Consider the following 19,235-nt stretch of genomic DNA (forward strand, 5'->3'; position numbering starts at 1 on the left):
TACCCATCCTGTCTAATGAACCAGGTAGCAATACAGAATTTTAATCATTAAAGTACAAATGTGTATTTAATACACGTGTAACTATGGATCATTTCCTAGCATGGAATTGTGAGTTGTATAACCAAATATGGCTGAATATTTTAGAATTCTTCTCAGGTTGAGGTAACATTACCCCTCCCCCCATTCTCACTACTACCACCAAGGTCAGTGGCAGGAGCAGAGAAGATAACTCTCAGTTGTACATGTGGTCAAGCGGTGGTGTAGCTATGGTACCCCTTTCTAGGAACACTAAGTTTTCTAGAGATTGTACATCGATGTGTATAGATAATTTAGTTAATATACATCATTCTATATCAGGAATTTAGTGAAAGGGTTCCTTAGTTAGCTGTGTAGACTACATTCAGCAAATAGGATGTTACGAACATTTTTAAGTTTGTGGCAATTCTGGTACTGAGAGAAAACCTGCCACCTAAAGAAACCAGGGAGGCACTTAGAGAAGATTGGTACAGGTCTTCAGAAAGGTCCTGTCAAAGATCAGAAGATTGCAGAAAGGTGACAACCCTGTAGGGACAGTGTCACTCCCACTTACTAGAACTGGTCAGGTCAGGTGTTTTTCAGCTTTGGTTTAGTCATCTTCAAGGATTGATTGATGTACATAGAAACTTCAGTGACCATTATAACTAGAATGCAGTTAATTTGTGTTTTAAATATAATTTTTTGTGCTTGATTTGTAGAAAGTTTTAAATCCAGGTGCTTTCTAAAGGGTTGGCACCCATAAATGAATGTTGATGCCTATGCTTCGGTTCTGGGATGGGTGGCCAGAAAAGCAAATCTAATGTGTTTTGCTTCTGGGAAGAAAAGAATGAACTTGAATAGTTAGATCATTCTAAGGGGAAGTTATGCAATATAACTTCTACCTTGGTTCCTGCCCCACACAAATGCCACTTAAAAAGTTCATAAGTTAGCTGTTACTGATCCTAGGCTAGTAGGAGTGCTGAAAAATTGTCAAAGATTTTGTTGTGAAAATTGTTACAAGTAGTAACAGTTCACAGGGATTCCTGGTAGGATTCTAAGATGGATGATAAAGGAATTGTGACATTTCAGAGGAAGTGGTGGTGCTGGGTCCAACTCGGATGGGTGCAACCCAACCCTATCTTGTTTCATATCTTAGGAGTTACTGGGCTTGTAAGTGATACTGACAGTAATGAGTGAATATTGATTACTAGCTATGTACCAGCCACTGAGTCACTTTCAAAATGTATCTAGCACACAGGTGGTGATAATTAGGTGAGTTGTCACTTGCATTTTGCAAATAGGGAAACAAATAGGGAGAAGGTGAACTTGCCCAAAGCTGCGGGACTGGTGGTATTCAAGCAGGTTTCAGAGTTTGGTTACCTTTTGTTTATCAGAACTTTGGTGTTTTACTGAAACTGTTTTCTCTATCCTAAAGTGATTGTTTAAGATCCATATATTTTAAAATATTTCTGGGGTAAGCGTATGTTTTACAATTGATATATCCCTTCAAAAGCTGCAATATGTATTATGAGAACTGAGTTAGAATATAAATGATAAGTACATTTAAGGCTTTTGAGGTGGCTACTGTCTAAAAAGGAAGGGTCACAAGGGCTTATTACCTAGATTAATTTTTGGCAGTTTTTATTTTGTAGCTTAATTTATAAGTCCAAGAATTAGTCATTTTTACAGTTAGAGTGATTCATTCAATTTAAAATAGGTTAGTTTGGACAAGTAGGTAATCAGTGATTGTGGATCGGTGATTATCAAGTTGCTACAGTGCTGTGACTGAGTATTCTAGAGAACCAAAGTCTTAATACCTTAAAAGTCAAGTTCATTTTTAGCCACTGTAGGTGGAAACATTTCTAAAATACATCACTTCCTAGCTTTTTAAGAATCACACCTTGCACTGTACCAGTTACTCCTTGGGGTGGCGGGGGGAGATCCTGGGTTGGTGCTCCTGCACCATAACTCACCATGGGGTTGTAGATACAGTCCTGCTGGGTATAAGGGTGGCTGCAAATTGTTCTTAAAAGAATTTCTTGCTCTAGGTATTTGCATATCAAGTAATTATAAAGTTTTTTAAAATTTAAGTGTAAAAATGTATGCAATTTATTAGTGAATTTTAACAGAAGGAACAGGCCATTTAGCACCACTAACATCAAGAAATAGAACAGGACCAGAATCTGGAATACTCCCTTATGCTCCCTCAGTGATGATTATTCCTGCAACTAAACCAGTATTTTGATCACTATCAGTTAGTTTTGCCTGTTTTTGAACTTGATGGTAATGGAATCATACACCTTTTTTTTTCCTCTGAACATTTTGGGGCTAGTCCATGTTACTAGCTAAATAGTGTGTTTTTATGGCTGTATAGTACTGTATTGTGTGAGTATAGCATTGTATTCTATGGAAACTGGGTTATTTTCAGTTTTTGAGTGTTACAAATAATGATGTGGACATTTCTGTACTTGTCTTCTGGTATATACGTTCATGTGTTAATGTAGCATGTATGCTTAAGAATGGGCTTATCTAGGTCGTAGGGAATACAGTCGTTCAGCTTTAGCAAATACTGCAAAACAGCTTTTCAAAGTGGTGCTTTTTCCCAGCACTACCAGTAGGAATCCCATTTGCACCGCATCCTTGGGACATTTCATCTCGTCACTTATTTTTAGCTGTAGCATTCAGATGAGTTTGTATAGCAGTAGTATGAATTTAACTTGCATTTTCTTGATGAGTGAGACAGAACTTTTTAATAACTTTATTGGACATTTGGATGTTTTGTTAAATACCCCCTTTTGCCTGTTTTTCTGTTGGGTTGTCATTTTCTTGTTGGTTTTCAGGAAGAGTATGTCTTTGGAGTTGTTATTGCAATTATTTTCCATTCTTTGCCCTGCTTTTTCATTTTCCTGAGGTCTTTTGATGCATAGTTCTTAATTTTGATACAGTACAGTTTATCCATATTTTCTTTTAAGGTGCTTTATATGCCCTATTTAAGAAATACCTGCCTATCCCAAGATCATTAGTCTTTTATATTATTTTCCTAAAAGCATTGTTTGACCCCCCCGCCCCCGTATCTAGATCAAGAATCCTGTGGAGCTTTCGTCCATAATAATAAGAAGGTACTAGAAAAAATATTTTTCTGCCCTGGCTGGTGTGGCTCAGTGGATCGAGAGCCAGTATGCAGACCAAAGGGTTACTGATTTGATTCCCCATCAGGGCACGTGCCTGGGTTGCGGACCAGGTCCTTGGCAACCAATTGATGTTTCTTCCCCTCTCCTCTCTAAAAATAAAGAAAATTAAAAAAAAAATTTTTGGCATAGATAATTCAGTTGATTCAGCACCATTTATTGTTTCATTGGTGTATTTATTCTAGTGCCAGTGGAACACTGGGTTTGAAATAATTCAATATCTGGTGGTTTGAGTTCTCCAATTTTTTTGTTGTTCTTTAAGGTTGTATTGGTTATTCTTGGCATTTTTCACTTTTATACACGTTTTAGAATAAACTCATCAATTTCAATAATTGAACAGCAATGACACCTGGGATTTTGATTAGGGCTTTATTGAATGTATGATACATTTGGGAAGAATCAACATCTTTATATAATCATGTTTTCAAATTCATCAACATCATATATACCCCTCCACTCATTTAGATCTTTAATTTTTTTCAACGTCGTTTTGTGGTTTTCTCTGGAGAGGTCTGGTACCTTTTGTTGGGCTTAATTTGTAGGTATTGGAATTTTTGGTGTCATTTAAAATAGTATTTAAAGTTTTATTTTCAAATTGTTGCTAGAATAATAATATACATTAATCTTACATGATCTTGGTAAATTATTTCTAAGTTATGTAGGTCCTGAGATACGTTTTTTAAGAGGACTACTTGATAATACAAAGTGTTGAGTACATGCACCCTTTGCTTGTGTGAGTGTGCCCACAACATATGCAAAATACTTGCATTTCAGCGTTAGAGTGGCAAATTAGAAATAACCTAAATGCCCATCAATCATGGTACACCCTTAATACGTATACTATGTTGCTGTTAATAAAAAATGAGGTAAACCATTTCTGGTACAGAAAGATACCTGCATATAATGCTAAATGAGAAAAGATTCTAATGTGTTACGTGTGTAACAGGAAAAATATACTTGTCACGTTTTCAGGAAATTTCTGAAAGATAACTTTTTTTCATTTAAAAAACAGCTTTATTGAAATATGATTGACATACAAAGTGTGTATATAAACTATATGGTTTAAGTTTTGGAATATGTATATGCCCGTTAAACCATCATAATCATCATTTGCTCTCAAATTTCTTTGTACTTTGTAAATTCTTCCCTAGACTCCCAAGCAACCACTCATTAACTTTTTGTTATTTTACCTTAGTTTGCATTTTTTGGAGTTTTATATAAATGAAATCACACAGTATTTCTTTTTAGGAGTGGTGTCTGGCTCCTTTCACTCAACATGATTGTTTTGAGATTCATTCATTTTGTGTGTATCAATAGTTCATTCTCTTTATTGTTGAGAAGTATTCCATTGTTTGATATACCACAATTTGTTTATTCACCTGCTGATGGACATTTGGGTTTTCAGTTTTTGTCTGTTACAAATAAAGCTGCTATGAATGTGTACAAGTCTTTATGTGGGCATATACTTTTTAATAGCGGAGTGATAGTATGGTAGGTATGTATCTTTTTTGAGAAACTGTCAAATTGATTGACAAGGTGATTTGCCATTTCACATTTCCGCCAGCAGTACCTGAAAGCTCCTGGTCCTCTACATCCTCACCAGCACTTGGTATAGTCAGTCCTTAAAATTTTCCATTCTAATAGGTGTATAGTGGCATCTCATTATGATTTTAATTTGTATTTTTAATGACTAATGATCAGCATCTCTATGTGCTGATTTTACCATCTGTATTTTGTGAAGTGTGTGTTATAATAAGTCTTCAGATTCATGAACCAAGGTATCTTTTAATAGTTTGACTTTTTCAGCAATGATTTGTCCTTTCACTTTTGTCAGATTATTTTTAAATATTTCATGATTTTTGATGTTTGTGTAAAATTCCTGCTTTTGAAAATTACATTTTGATTGCTTATAGCTGATAATAGAAATAAAATGGACACTTGTGTATTGGCCTGGTGTCCTGCGGCCTTGCTGAATTCAGTGTCTTAGTGGTGGTGTTTGGTTTTGTAGATTTCATCAGGGTTTCTTCACAGAGAATCATACTGCTTGTGAATATAAAGTTTTAACTTTTTTCTTAAGTTTGGGGACTTTTTGTTTATTTTGCCTGATTGCACTGGCTGGAACCTCCAGTACAATGCTGAACAGAAGCAGTGAGAGCAGACATGCGTGTATGGTTCCTGATCTTCCAGGGGAAAGCATTGTCATTCACTATTCAGTATGATGTTAGCTGAAAGGTTTTATAGATGCCCATTATCAAGTTGAGATCATTGGTATTTTTAGTTTGCTGAGATTTCTTTTTGTCAAGAATGGAAGTTGGATTTATCAAATGCCTGTTCTGCACCTATTGAGATGGTAATACGGGTTTTTGGTTTTTGTTCGTTAATGTGAATTACACTGATTGCATTTTGAGTGTTAAAACCAATTCTGCATTCTGGGATAAACCCCAGTTATGTATTATCCTTTAAATTCTTTTTTGATTTAATTTACTAAAATCCTGTTTATTTAATTTTTGCATTTATGTTCATGAGCCTATGCCTGAAATTTCTGGGGTGAGGAAATGTTAATAACACCAGAAGTTTTTCTTCAGTGATGCTAAAGACAAGGTAGAACAATTTACATTCATAATCTACCAGAAGGAATGGAAGAGCACGTGAATGATAAATATGAAAGTAAATTTTTAAAAGACTTCTCTTCCAGTTTTTAAAAAAATCCTTTATGTGCCCTGGCTGTCGTGACTCAGTGGTTGAGCACTGGCCTATGAATCAAAGGGTCACTGGTTTGATTCCCAGTTAGGGCACATGCTTGGTTGCAGGCCAGGTCCCCAGTAGGGGGCATGTGAGAGGCAACCACACACTGGCGTTTCTCTCCCTCTTTCTCCCTCCCTCCCCTCTCTAAAAAATAAATAAAATTTTTAAGAAAATATTTTATGTGTTTAAAGCAAAGAATAGACCTGTATTTTGGGATTAATATATGTAGGCACATCATACATACAATAACTATAGCATGAAAGGCAGCCAGGGGGTGGTAAATGAATCCATTTGCTTTCAACTTTTAAAATACTGCTTGAAGTAACATGATAGTAACTCTAAGAAGACTCTGAGAGATGAAGGATATATGGGAATACCTCGGGCAAGCATAATATAAAAACAACGCAAAGAGATATAGCTAAAAATCTGGACATAAACAAATGGAATTCTACTTAATCCAGAAGAAAGCAGAAGATGAGCATTTGTGCAGACAGATCTTCCAAGGAGGTTGAAAGCTCAGTAAGACTGTTCCCAGTTAGGAACTTTTGTTTATTGATGGCTGACTGGAAACAAATCCTCTGAGGAATACGTGGAATTGTTCTGCAGATTATGATATGCCATATGTTTTGAAACAAAGGCAACATTTAAAAATATTCCTAGCAGTATTATTCACAAATAGCTAAAAAAATGGAAACAACACGTGTTCATCTGCAGATGAATAAACAAAAGACCTTTCCTGTACAGTGGGATATTACTCAGCCATAAAAAGAAACTAACAGGAAGGAAACCTGAAAATACTGTTTTAAGTGAGATGAGCCAGGCATAAAAGGACAAAGACATAATTCCAGTTATATGAGGTTACCAGAACAGGCAAGTTCAAAGAGAAAATGGCCCTGGCTGGTGTGGCTTAGTGCATTTGAGTGCTGGCCTGCAAACCAAAGATTTGCCAGTTGGATTCCCAGTCAGGGCACATGCCTGGATTGCTGTCCAGGTCCCCAGTAGTGGGTGCAGAAGAAGTAACCCCACATTGGTGTTCCTCTCAGAAAGCTTTTTTAAAGTACTTAAAAAAAAACTATACCAGGGGCTGGGGTGAGGGGGAGCAGGAAGTTAATTGGTAATTTGGGTTGATAAAAGTTGTAGGAATACTGGTGAGGATAGCACTACCTTATGAAGGTACTTAGTGCCATTGAATTGTAAACCTAAAAATGGTTAAAATGACTCCCTGGCTGGTGTGGCTCAGTGGATTGAGTGCCGGCCCGTGAACCTAAAGGTCACAGGTTTGGTTCCCTGTCGGGTGTGAGAGGTAACGTCTCACACGTCGATGTTTCCCTCTTTCTCTGTCCCTTCCCCTCTAAAAATCTTTTTAAAAGTGGTTTAAGTGATAAATTTTATGTATATTTTACCGATATATATAATATTGAGAATAAAAAGGATTGCAACCTATGCTCATCCCTTTGTCCCTTCACTTCTCACACCTTGCCAAGACACTTTGCCACATTCATAATTAAAATGGACATGTCCATGTGACTTTCTAACCTCCATGTGGATCACAGTGGAGTTAATTCACTCTTGATCGTTTAGGGGGGTTTTGTTGTCTTTTTAGTGTTTTGCTCTTGGCTGCTCACTGGCCTTTGCTTTTTTAATGGTTTCTGCCGTAATATGCTTGTGGCGCTGGTCTTCAGCTTCTGTCCCCTCTTTCCCTTGGCCGGTACCTCTCCTTCCTTTCCCACTGGCTCAGGGACCTTGTGAAGGGCATACTTGACCCTATGTGTCCTGCCCACAGCCATGGTTTTACCTTGTGACCTCATCCCCTGACCCTTTGACCCAAGGAGGTGAGTTGTAGCCTGGATCCAGCCATTGCTCTCTGGAGAAACTAAGAGAAAACATTCCTAGGTAGGTGGGGTGAGCCAAGCAGAAAGCCACCCACACTCGGGGCTGAGGAATCGGCTGGGAAAGTGTGAGGAGAGGTGAAAGGATGAAGGTGCAGAGCAGTGGAGAGGAAAACCCGGGACTCTGAGAGCTCTCGGATTCTCGGTTTTCTGATTCCTAAAATGTGATACATTCACCCCGGCTCACACCTGGCCCCTGGGGAGCCACATAAGTGCTCCAGTTTCACATCTCCAGATCCATGGGACGCAGAGGGGAACTGGGGCTTGTGACAAGTTGAGAGCCCACTGGGCAGAGGAGGGCTGCAGAGGGTCAGGACTGACAGCGAGGACTGAGGGTGAGCCTTGGGAAACGTGCCTGGCAGAGCAGGACCCTGCTGGTCCTGGGAGCTTGAGGGCAAATGGGACCTGAGAAGCTTCTGTTAGGCCTGGTACCGCCATCTGCATCACCCAGCAGCATATCGTAGACATTGAAGAGTGGTTTCTAAAGCCACAGGCTTGGGTTCAAATCCCAGCTCAACCTCTTGATTATCCTTGAACATGCTACTCTGTCCCTCAGTTTTCTCATCTACAAAGTGGGGATTAAAACAGTATCTTATAATGATGAGGATTAAGTGCGTACACGTCCCAGAGCTCTGTGTGTTATTGCCTCTAACACTAATTTGGGCCCCTTCTCTCAGGTCCCTGTTATTTTCTCAAGAGTCTTTAAGGATTCCCTGCTGAAATAGCACAGGAACGAATTGCCTGTCCCCAGCCGGTCCTTGTTCTTCCGCTCAGGGGGAGATGTGTGGGGATGCTGCCTTCACTGTGGGGAACGTTTAGGGGGAGAGCAGAGACTCTGGAGGAGGCTGCCTGCATAGCCTCTGCTCATGCTGGAGCACTCTGGGGAGTTGGGGACTGCTCCAGGTTGTCCTCATGAACGGGCTTTGCGCTGGCCAGGTCTCTCTCGTCCACAGAGGGCAGTGTCACTCCTGGAAACCACTTGTGCCCACATCCTGCTCCTCCCCTGTCCCTGCCTCACCTAGCCCAGGCCTGAACTCCGAGCCTTCTGTCAGTCTTGCCCTTAGTGCGCCATGTCGTTTTGTATCCATCTTTAGACTGGCTCTGCACAGTTTTCTTGGGCTAAGAGTCTCCTAGCGTCAAGCACAGTGCTGCTTTGTGCACGCAGGAATCTTCATGATCAGTATTCATTATAACACTGGCCACTGGACAATGAGTTGGCTTCCCCGTCCCCTTTCCTGCTGGCCCCAGGAGTGGGGACGTGCCTCTCCTGGTGTGATTCGTTTTTAGACCTCTTTTCAGCCCATCCCAGGAGCACTCTCCCTGGGACTGGACACTACAGAAAGCCATGCCTTCGGCCATCCTGGGCTGTTACTTCCCCTGGACCCCTGAGCGTGCAGTGGAGAGCTGGCCCCTGCCTGCTTCTGTAGCTTTTCCCAGGCCCATTCTTGCCATCCCTTTACTTCCTTTCTTCCTCAGTCCCCTGCGGTCTTCCTCTCTCCTTTCTCCTCCCAGTCTTCCTTTCTCCGCTTTCCCCCCTCCCGCTCTCATTCTCTCCCTTTCTCTACTTGGGATAACTGGGGTATGTGGGGTCCTTGCTCTTCTGTACCCCAGGATTCTTTGGCGCTAACAGAAGTCTCGTGCACGTATCTGGGCTTAGACCCAACATATAATCACATACTCCAGACACATGGATTTGGCTCATTTCAGTGTCCATGGTGACAACTTTCATCCATTCATTCAACAAATACTAGAGGGCTGTTCGGTGCTCAGTCCTGGGCTGGAGTTACTGAGGTAAAGAAGAAAAATGTGCCCCTGGCTGGCGTAGCTCAGCGGATTGAGCGCGGGCTGGGAACCAAAGTGTCCCAGGTTCGATTCCCGGCCAGGGTACATTCCTGGGTTGCAGACCAGAACCCCCAGCAACCACACATTGATGTTTCTCTCTCTCTCTCTCTCTCTCTCCCTCCCTTTCCTCTCTAAAAATAAATAAATAAATAAATAAAATCTTTAAAAAAAAAGAAGAAAAATGTGATCTCAACTGTCAAGAAGGCTAGTGAGGGGAGAAAGAGACGAGCAAATGCACAAGGTGATTTGGTTGGTAAGCGCCATGGCAAAAATAAAGCAGGGTCATGGGGGAGAAAGTGACTGAGGTAATCAGGCAGGCCTCACAAAGAGGTAACACTTGAGACCTAGATGATCTTACTGCTTTAGAGGACCAGGCAGTGTTCTTTGTCCAAAATTACAAGATCTGACTCTTGTTAATGTGAACAGAAAAGGAATGCCCTGGAAGGGTATCAGGTAGTCCAGAGAATGGGCAGGATGCCTGGAAAATTAGGCCAGCACAGAGGTGGTTGCCAAGGGAGGCTGGTGACCAAAGTCATGTCTCAGCAGGCTCTGATTGTGACCCAGCTGACTTTGCCCTGGACTGGATACCATTTAGACATTGAACCCTGGGCTCATGGGCATGCCACCATGAGAGGGACCTCCAAACAGGAACTGCTCTCCTGCCCCAGACCACAGGTTTGTTCTCTACCGGGTGGCCTGTTAGAAACAAAGCTCCCACCTCCTCCAGAGTGAAAGCATCTTTACAAAGCCCTCCTCTGTCTGGCCTCCTGCACCCCATGCCCTCCTCTATCGTTCCTCCCTTGCCCCACCTCGCTCCAGCCACATGGGCCTCCTTGCTATCCCTCAAGCCACTCCAGTTGGGCCTACCCCCACCTAGAGGGGCACTGGGAACCTAGAGGTTCCCTTCACTTGGGTCACTCTTCCCCAGCTATTCCCAAAGCTCCCTACCTCACCCTCTCCAACTCTTAGCTTAGAAGTCATCTTGTCCACAGGTTCTCCTGATCTCCCTTCTTAAACCCAGCCAGCCTGGCCCACATGGTCCCTTTATGCCCATTTTTTTTTCTTTTAGTCTTTTAATATACACATGCTGTGTACTGACTGTCTTGCCGATAAATCGGCCCTAGGAGCCAAGACTAGTGCCTGGCATTAATTTGCCACAGCTGTTTGTTGAATGGGTGGTCGACAGCATGGCATCCTGTTTCTGGCGTAAAAAGTCTCTGAAGACACGGGCTGCCTTCTGGCTCTGTCGTCTACCAGAGGTTCAACCCCTCACTTTTCTCATCTGTAGCATGGGAACCTACCTCAAAAGGATTCTTGCTGAGGAGTAAATGAGAAAATGTGCTGATTAAGCCCAGTGCCATTCTCTCATCCTTTCCTGCTCATATTCAAATCTAGCAAATGAGTCTCTCAAGCCGATAGGATCACAATGAACGTTTCCATTTACTTTGGATTATATGTCAATATAAATATTAACAAATAAGACTTAAAAAGGACACCTTCGGGTAGGCCAGATGAAAGTACAAAAATTGTGTGTGGGGCTGCAGTTTAAGGACGGTTTCTGCAGCCATCACATGGTAGCAAAACGGTGTTAAGCAGTGCACGAGAGTCTGTGTCGACGACAGCCAGAGTCCATGCATCGGGAGGTTCTGTCGGTTGGGAAGGAACAAAGGCTGGACATGCACGGGCCAGGAGGTGCAGTTCCTCGCTCTTGCCACTAGAGGTCAGGAGGTTACCGCTTCAGTGTTGGAAGACGGGCCCGTCAGGGATTGGCTAGTGGTGGCGGTGGGTGGGGTGGAGACCAGGAAGGCAGGCGGTGGAGTAGGGTGGCGTGCATCGGGAGACCCCAGGTTACTGACTCCTGACTTTGGAATGACATTTTTTTGTGTGTTTTTTTTTTTGGTGTCAAATTTCCCATCTTTGTGGGTCTAATGGATCAGTGGAAAGATGCCAGTTTGGGGTTAAAGGCAGAGCTTTGCAGCTTCTCAAAGAGCCTTTTCTTTAACAGATATATTCTGCAAGTGGTCTAGAACAGCGCCCCAGTTCTGTCCCTCTCTGGGGGCCCTTCTGTCCAAGCGCCCCATCCTCCACTTGGGCTGGCTGTGCAGAAACCCTGCCTCCCAGCCTGTGCTCAGCTGGGACCATCTCTCAGGGCCCAGTCTGCACTTGAACAGCCTGGGGCAGCAGTGGGCGCTGGGCCAGGTGCTAGGAGTCCGGGCTTCTTGTCCCAGCTGGGCCTGCTTCCCTCTGTATCTCACAGCCCCTTGTAGCTGCCATTCAGCATTTCCATGTCTTCACAAAAAGGCCATGAGTCTTTTCTCCGAGTGAGGCCCTCCAAAAGCAAAGAAGATATCCAGAGTTCACCCAGACACAAGGATTGTGAAAATTCAAGACAGTGCGTGTAAAACTCTCAACGCACACAAAGCCTTCTTAAAGATGGGAAAACCAACATTCCATGACCAGCAAAGTTTGCCAGGTACTGTGTTGGGACTGAAGTCCCGAGTTCCCTGCAAACTGGGAAAGGGCTGATGGGCACTTTGTGGGAGTCACATCATCACCCCAGGCCTCGGATGGTGGTGTGCTTTGTGTGTGCAGCAGCGGGTCCAGCCCTGTGCCCCTGTGAGCCCTGCTGCTGGTGTTGGTGTGTGTGGGCAGCAGGCAGGGAACGGCGCCAGGCAGGCAGCCAGCAGGACCTCTCGTGTGTGAGCCCAGCACCCTACTTCCCCTAAGTGTGGCGTCCAGAGCCTGGGCTGGGAGTGGGCAGGGGCCGTGGAGCCTGGCCAGCCCCAGCTGTGGTAAGGCTGCAAGGCCTTGGGCAGGTTACTTTCCCTCTCTGGGCTCTGTTTCCCATCAGTGCAGTGACAGGTTGAACACAGAAGCCCTTTGGTTATGCATTTGCTCGCCCAGGGTTCCTGAAGGCCCCTTGTTAGGCAGGAAAATCTGGGGCATCAGACCCAGGCCCCAAGCCTTCAACTCCACTTTGGAGACTGACTCAGCATACAAACAGGCCTACCAGGCAGGGTGTCTCTCTCTCAGCTTTCCCAGAATCATGGCCCTGGGCTGTTGCCAAGTATTCCTGAGAGGGACATCAGTGGCCACAGTAGGGCCAGGATGCATGGGCAACCACCTGAGGCCCCCCCACTACGCAATCCCAAACCCTGAAGGTCAGGGGAGGCAGAACAAGGGGAGAGGAGGGTGAGGACAAGGAGGAATCTTTGCTTTTCATGCAAAACAAGGGGCCCTTTTCTGTCTTGACTGCAGCTGACCTGATGCTTCCTCTGGGAAGAACAAGGGGCGGGATCCATCCTCCAGACTCCTTGGGAGCACAGAGTGATCAGAGGTGGGCAAACTGGGTCTGAGGACTGAACTGTGGCTGCACCAACACGATTCCCCACAGGGCTTCCGTCGCTGCCCCCACGACTGTGAGCCCCCTGGCCTGGCAGCCGGGGATGGGGCAGGGGGGAGCAGGGCTGGGTACCACCCCTCTGGGGCCCCACTCCTGTCCTAACAAACCCTGCGCCCCAGAGATTCCCGGAGTCCCTGGCCCAATCGCTGTTCTCTCCTCTGCAGGCCTTTGCTGACCATTCCCACTGCCCTCGCGGCCCTTCGCCTTTGTCTGCCTGAACACGCCACCACCCGTCCAGGCCTCGCTGCAGCGTGACCTCCTCCACGGAGCCCTCCCTGCCCTCCCAGCAGAATCCAGAGCAGTAGCAGGTGGGCCAGGCTGACCTTGGCAGTCCTCACTCTCCACTGTGATGATTTGTTTCCTGCTCCCTGACTAGACCGGGAACTCCCTGAGGGCGGGCTCTGGGTTTCATTCGTCCCCAGGGGCTTGCGAAATCCTTGAGTGAAGCATTTGCCAAGTGCCCGAGTTCACTGGGAGCTTCTGGGAACTTCACTAGATTCCTGGCTCTCAGGTCAGCCTTTTCCCACCCGCCCGCCCCGTAATGCCAGAGACGAACAGATGAAGTCAGAGTCCTGTCCCCAGTCTCCTCCTCCCAAGCCCCTCTTCCTAATGTTCCCCTCAGGAGTTCTCGCCGGCCCCATCCAGGCGCCCCTGCACTCCTGGTCTCTCAGCCTGGGTCCCATGTGACTTACTGCTGACCTCTAGTAGGGTCCTCGTCTCCTGGACAGACCCTTCCCGGTCGCTGGGGTGGGTGCTGAGGCCAAGCTCCTCTCCTCTCACCTCTGGCCCTATCAGGCCGCAGGGACTGAAAGCAGGCCTGGCCCTCTGCCCTCGGTGTTCCTCGGAGTGGCTGGGCCCTCCGTGGCCTCCGAGCGGGGGCTGCAGCGGTTGTGTCCGAACAGGTGTCCTGGATCTCCCCCAACGAGGGGGCCGAGGCCCTTGGTAGCAGCTGAGGAAGCCCAGGACCAGGCCTGCGTTGGGCCAAGTGACAGGCAAGGACGGGTGCGGTGGCAGGTGGGGGCGGTCAGTCGCTGAGCACGGCCCCAGGGAGTTCGTTGGTGAGCGTGTGCCAGCGTTCGATCCGCTTGTCTTTGTTCTTCAGGCAGTCAAACCAGTGCTTCAGGCGCTCACCCTTGGCGTTGATGCCCAGAACAACACCGCCTGCGGGAGGGGAGTGGAGGGGGCAGCCAGGGGCCTGGGGGCAGGCACTCCCACAGCCCATCCCTCCGGAGCCAGTGCTCCCCCCACCCCCTCCCAGGTTCCATGCTCCAAGGCCGGGCTCTCCACCTCGCCCACGGAGCTCTAAGGGTGGACAGTGGTCCCCCTGCCCCAGATCAGGGTCCGGGGATCCCGCCCTTCTACTACCCAGGGCGAGAGCAGTGCCGGGGCAGAGCGCAGGGGTACTTGTTAGGGGCCGAGGGAGGGGGACAACAAAAGAGCGAGAACGGGCCGGGGGACCCCTCCTGCGCACACACCACCGTGGATTTGGGGCCACGAGGGCTCCGAGTCCAGCCCGAGGTGCTGACCAGCACCACCTCTCTCCCCTACTCCACTGCAGGCCCCTGTGTGACCCTGCAGGCCTCTTTCCATCTCTGGGCTTGCCTCTCCCTCGGTGCCATGGAGTCACACTGATCAGGTCTGAAGCCCTTCATGTGTGGGGGCAGGTGGTCTGTGGCCCCAGATTCCCCCAGGGGCCAGGATAGAAGGGCTACAGTCTGATTCAGGGCCACTGCCCTTCACTGAAGCCAGGACAGGCATCTGGCTGAATGGCAATCTCGTTGTGTCCTCTTACCAATGAAATCGTTGGATTTTCCAATGTCATAATCCCAAACCGTGACCTCCAGGGTCTTCTTGGCCAGGTCCCCATGCTTAATCTCGTAGCAGAACTCCTGGTGGCCAGAAGGGGAGAGTCACAGCTGATGTCACGTGGCCAGGAGGGCTGGGGGGGGGGTACGGCGGGGGCATGGACCGAGGGGCGGGTGGGCGGCCAGTGCCTGATGGTGGTGATGGTGGGTTCTCAGGCAGCTCGCTCACATGTGCCCGAGAGCCTGGCCAGGGTCTGGAGGTTCCCCTCATCCCAACCACCCCCGCTTTTGTCACGGAAACCTCTCTCCAGATTCCCCAGAGCCTCCTTATTGCCAAAGCAACTCACGTTTCCCAGCCTTGCTGCGCTTGACTTCTCTTGGGTCTAGTTCTGCTGACCACCCCCTTCTTTGTGGAGTCCTGCCTCCCACTGGTTTCCATGGTGCTCTGAAGGGGGTACCCCTCTCACTCTCTGGACGCGTGTCCTCTGTCTGCCCCTGCGCTGGCTGCTCGCCCCAATCACATCCGCCCGGAGTGTCCCCCACTCCCTCGCACCTCCCACTCCTGCTGCGGGGTTCCCCCCTTTCAACTCCGCATCCAACTGGCCACAATCCCCTCAGTTCCATCCTCTGAAGACCTTTCTAGGCTGCCCCTCCCCTCTGTTTGCAGCACCCTGGCCTGGTTCAGCCTGGCCAGGGCCTCTCCCCTGCCGCCCGTAGCGGGGGCTCTCCTGACAGCCCCTTCCCGTCCTTTAAGCTGTGACCCTTGAGAACCCAGTCCCTCGCAGTCCCCTTGCCCCAGGAGGGGGGAAGACGACATCCTGTGGCTTCACCAGTCCCGTGTACCTCGTTGAACTCTGGGTTCAGGGTCTTCTTCTTCACTGCTGTCTTATGCTTGGATTTCTTGTCCACGTCGGGCTTCAGGTACCTGGAATTGTAACCAGTGGACAGGCAGGCAGAGGGTGGGGAGGCTGTGGGTACAGAGGGAGCAGCAGGGCTCGGAAGAGCTTTCTGTCCTCGGAGGGAGATTTGTGGGCCCCCTGCTCACCCTGATCCTCAGAGTCCCCAGCACACTCACAGGGAGTGTTCGCACACCCCTTCCTGGAATGTTCGTACCTTGCAGCCCCGGGGGCCCTTCAGCGGAGAGGGCTTTCCTCGACTCTGCAAGCCCATGTCCACAGAGCTCGCATTTCTCACCAGAAAACCATCTGAGCGGCATTTGTCCCTTGTTAGAACTTATCTTTAGTTTTTTTTAGAGTAGATTTATTAAGATCTATAAACCTCATCTTTCTAAAGCATAAAGTACAGCGGTTTCTAGTACATTCCCGGAGTCGTGCAACCATGGCCGCTGCCTCACTGGAGCGCTGAGCACGGAGAGAGGCCTCTGGGCAGTGACGGTGCTTCCCGGCGGGGAGGGAGGCCTGGCCTGTGGGTCGGCCCCCCGCTGGCACCAGCTCCTTGGACTGTGAAGTCTCCCTGTGAGGCTCGGGGGACAGGGGCAGCTGCTCGGGGCCACGCAGCCGCTGGGCGCAGGGCTGGCGTTCAGAAGCCAGGACAGGAGGCTCAGACCTCTCCGTTGCAGAGCTGCTCAGCCTGTCCTCGCATAGAGGGTTGAGCACCAATTGCTAAGCCCCTGCTGAGGGTGCCCTGGGGGGAGGACCACACATGGCTCACCCACCACCAGCTTCCTGGCACTTGTCCCAGTGCCGGGCAGGTCAGGAGACACCCGTGGAGCACGTTACTGAGTTCCTGGAAGTGAAATTACCCACCCAAGGCCATGCACCTGTCAATTCCTTCCTTCCTTTCCCCAACCGGTCCTCCACAAAGGCCATCCAATTGACCTGCGATGCCCTTGACACAGCCGAGCACCATCACCTTAAAGACCCTTGCTGGGCAGAGCTGCCATTCAGAATCGACGGGTAGATACAGAGCTCCCCAGACAAGAGAAAGCTAAAGGAGTTCATCATCACCAAACCAGTATTATATGAGATGTTAAAGGGGTTTAGTTAAGAAAAAGATAAAAACTATGAATAATAAAATGGTCATAAATACATATCTATCAACAGTTGAATCTAAAAAACAAACTACGCAAACAAGAAGAACAGAGACAGAATGATGGGCACGGAGAGCATTTTGGTGGGTGCCAGATGGGAGGGGCTGTGGGGGAGAATGGGTGAAGGGGTGAGGGGATGAAGAAGTACAAATAGGCAATTACAGAACAGCCATGGGGATGTGAAGTACAGTATGGGAAATAGAGCAGCCAAAGAACTTATACGCATGACCCATGGACATGAGCAATGGTGTGGGGATTGCCTGAGGGAGTGGGGAGTACTGGGTGGAAGGGGCACAAAGAGGGAAAAATTGGACAACTGCAATAATATAATCAATAAAATATAATACAAAAAAATCCTTGCTGGGGACGTCAGTATCATGGCAGAGCAAGAAGACTTCTTTGTTTTCTCCCTTAAATTAAAAACAAGTTGGACAACTGTCACTCAACAAAGGATCCCCTGCTTGACACACAAACATGCTTGAAAGCTTCATACATCAGAACCTCTGATGGTGGGCACATCGGAATGGACAGGGCGGGCAGCACCAGGGAAGGTCAGGGGCGGTGGCCACAGCGGCAGTGTGGCGCCCACCGTGGCTCCAGAGTGTGGCAGCGAGGGGAGTCGGCCCAGAGTGTGAGAGGGGTGAAGGCAGTGTCCCCCAGGAACACGCATCACCCTGCCCGAGTCTGGTTGCGGCGGACCCCGGTAGAGGGGACTGGGGAGCCTTAGACAGCACAGTGGTGCCGACAACCATTGCCGGCAGGGACTGGAAATGCCGTCGTGGAGGAAGACGGTCAGTGTTCATGGGTTGGAAGAATTAACAGGATTAAAGTGGCCATGTTACCTAAAGAAATCCATAGGCTTAATGCAATCCCTAGCAAAAAACCCCAATGGCACTTTTCAAAGAAATAGAACAAAAATTCTTCAAATCCACAAGAGGCCCTGAATAGCCAAAGCAATCCTGAGAAAAAAGAATAAAGCCAGAGGTATCACACTACCTGACTTCAAACCATTCTATAAAGCTACAGTAATCAAAACAGCATAGAACTGGCAGAAAAGCAGATCCACAGACCAACGGAACAGAACTGGGAGCCCAGAAACAGAGCCACATGTACATGGGCAACTCATTTTTGAAAAAGTAGCCACCAACATACAAAGGAAAGTCTCTTCAATAAATGGTGTTGAAAAAACTGGAAACTCACATGCAAAGGAATGAAACTAGACGTATCTGATACCATACATGAAAATTAATTTGAAATGGATTAAAGACTTGAATAGAAGACCTGCAACAAAATACATGGAAGAAAACACAGGCACTAAACCTATGGACCTTGGTCTCAGAGGGGTTTTTGTGAACTGGACCCTGAAGGGAAGTGAAGTAAAAGCAAAAATGAACAAACAGAACCATATCAAACCAAAAAGCATCTGCACGGCAAAGAACTCATTAACAAAACAGCGACCAGCTGAATGGAAGAAGATATTTGCAAATGATCCCTCCAAGAAGGGGCTAATATCCAAAATATATAAAGAACTCATACAACTCAACAAAAACCCAAACACTTGGATTAAAAAATGGGCAGGGGAACTGAATAGACATTTTTCCAAGGAAGACACACATGTATTTTCATGCTCAACAGCACCAATCAGGAAATGAACATCAAAACCACGGGAGACGCCACCTCACCCCGTCCGAGTGGCTGTCATCAATAAGACGACACGCATTTTGGGAGGGTGCAGGGCGGAGGGAACCGTCGCACGCCGCTGCCGGGGTGTAAATGGTGCAGCCTCTGCGGCAGCAGTGTGGGGGCTCCTCCGACAGTTAAGAACAGAGCTACTACATGACTCGACCATCCCTCTTCTGGGCATCCACCCCCAAAACTGAAAACGTGTATCCGTGAAGATGCATACCCTGTGTGCACTGCAGCATTATATACAAAAGCCAAGATGTGGAAACAACCTAAAGGTCCTTTGGTGGATGATTGGATAAAGCATATTTGATATAAATATAAAGGTATATACGTGTGTATATACATAATGGAATACTACTCAGCCATAAAAGAGAAGAGATGAAATGTCGCCGTTTGTGACAACACGGAAGGCTGTTGGGAGTGTTGTGCTGAGTGACGTGAGTCATAAGGCTAAAGACAAGAACGGTGCGATGTCACTCACATGTGGGATACAAAACGAAGAGCAACAAATGAACAAATAAAACAAACTCATAGATACAACAGAATGGTGGCTGCCAGAGGGGAAGGGGGTTAAATCACAAGGTGACAGAAGGGGAGGGGACGAGACTTCAG

General features: G+C 47.2%; 1 protein-coding gene across 6 annotated transcripts in view; it reads right to left on the reverse strand.

The window, feature by feature from the left end:
- Positions 1–11,100: 11,100 nt before the first annotated feature.
- The window catches only part of DOC2B (double C2 domain beta), a 29,951-nt gene continuing 21,816 nt past the window's right edge, over positions 11,101–19,235 (reverse strand). For 2 of the 6 annotated variants that reach the window (XM_045835781.1, XM_045835784.1), the window contains 4 exons: positions 15,731–15,812; positions 15,235–15,332; positions 14,875–14,971; positions 11,101–14,243 (listed from right to left, as the gene is read on the reverse strand). In XM_045835781.1, the coding sequence (XP_045691737.1) occupies positions 14,202–14,243; positions 14,875–14,971; positions 15,235–15,332; positions 15,731–15,812 (319 nt within the window). In that variant the 3' untranslated portion in view covers positions 11,101–14,201. The remainder of the gene's footprint in view (positions 14,244–14,874; positions 14,972–15,234; positions 15,333–15,730; positions 15,813–19,235) is intronic. The other 4 variants (XM_045835783.1, XM_045835785.1, XR_006785329.1 and 1 more) reach the window with 3 other exon arrangements.

Source organism: Phyllostomus hastatus, unplaced genomic scaffold, assembly GCF_019186645.2.
Source record: "Phyllostomus hastatus isolate PE091 unplaced genomic scaffold, TTU_PhHast_1.1 phas_contig_210, whole genome shotgun sequence".
In the NCBI taxonomy this organism is placed as follows: Eukaryota; Metazoa; Chordata; class Mammalia; order Chiroptera; family Phyllostomidae; genus Phyllostomus; species Phyllostomus hastatus.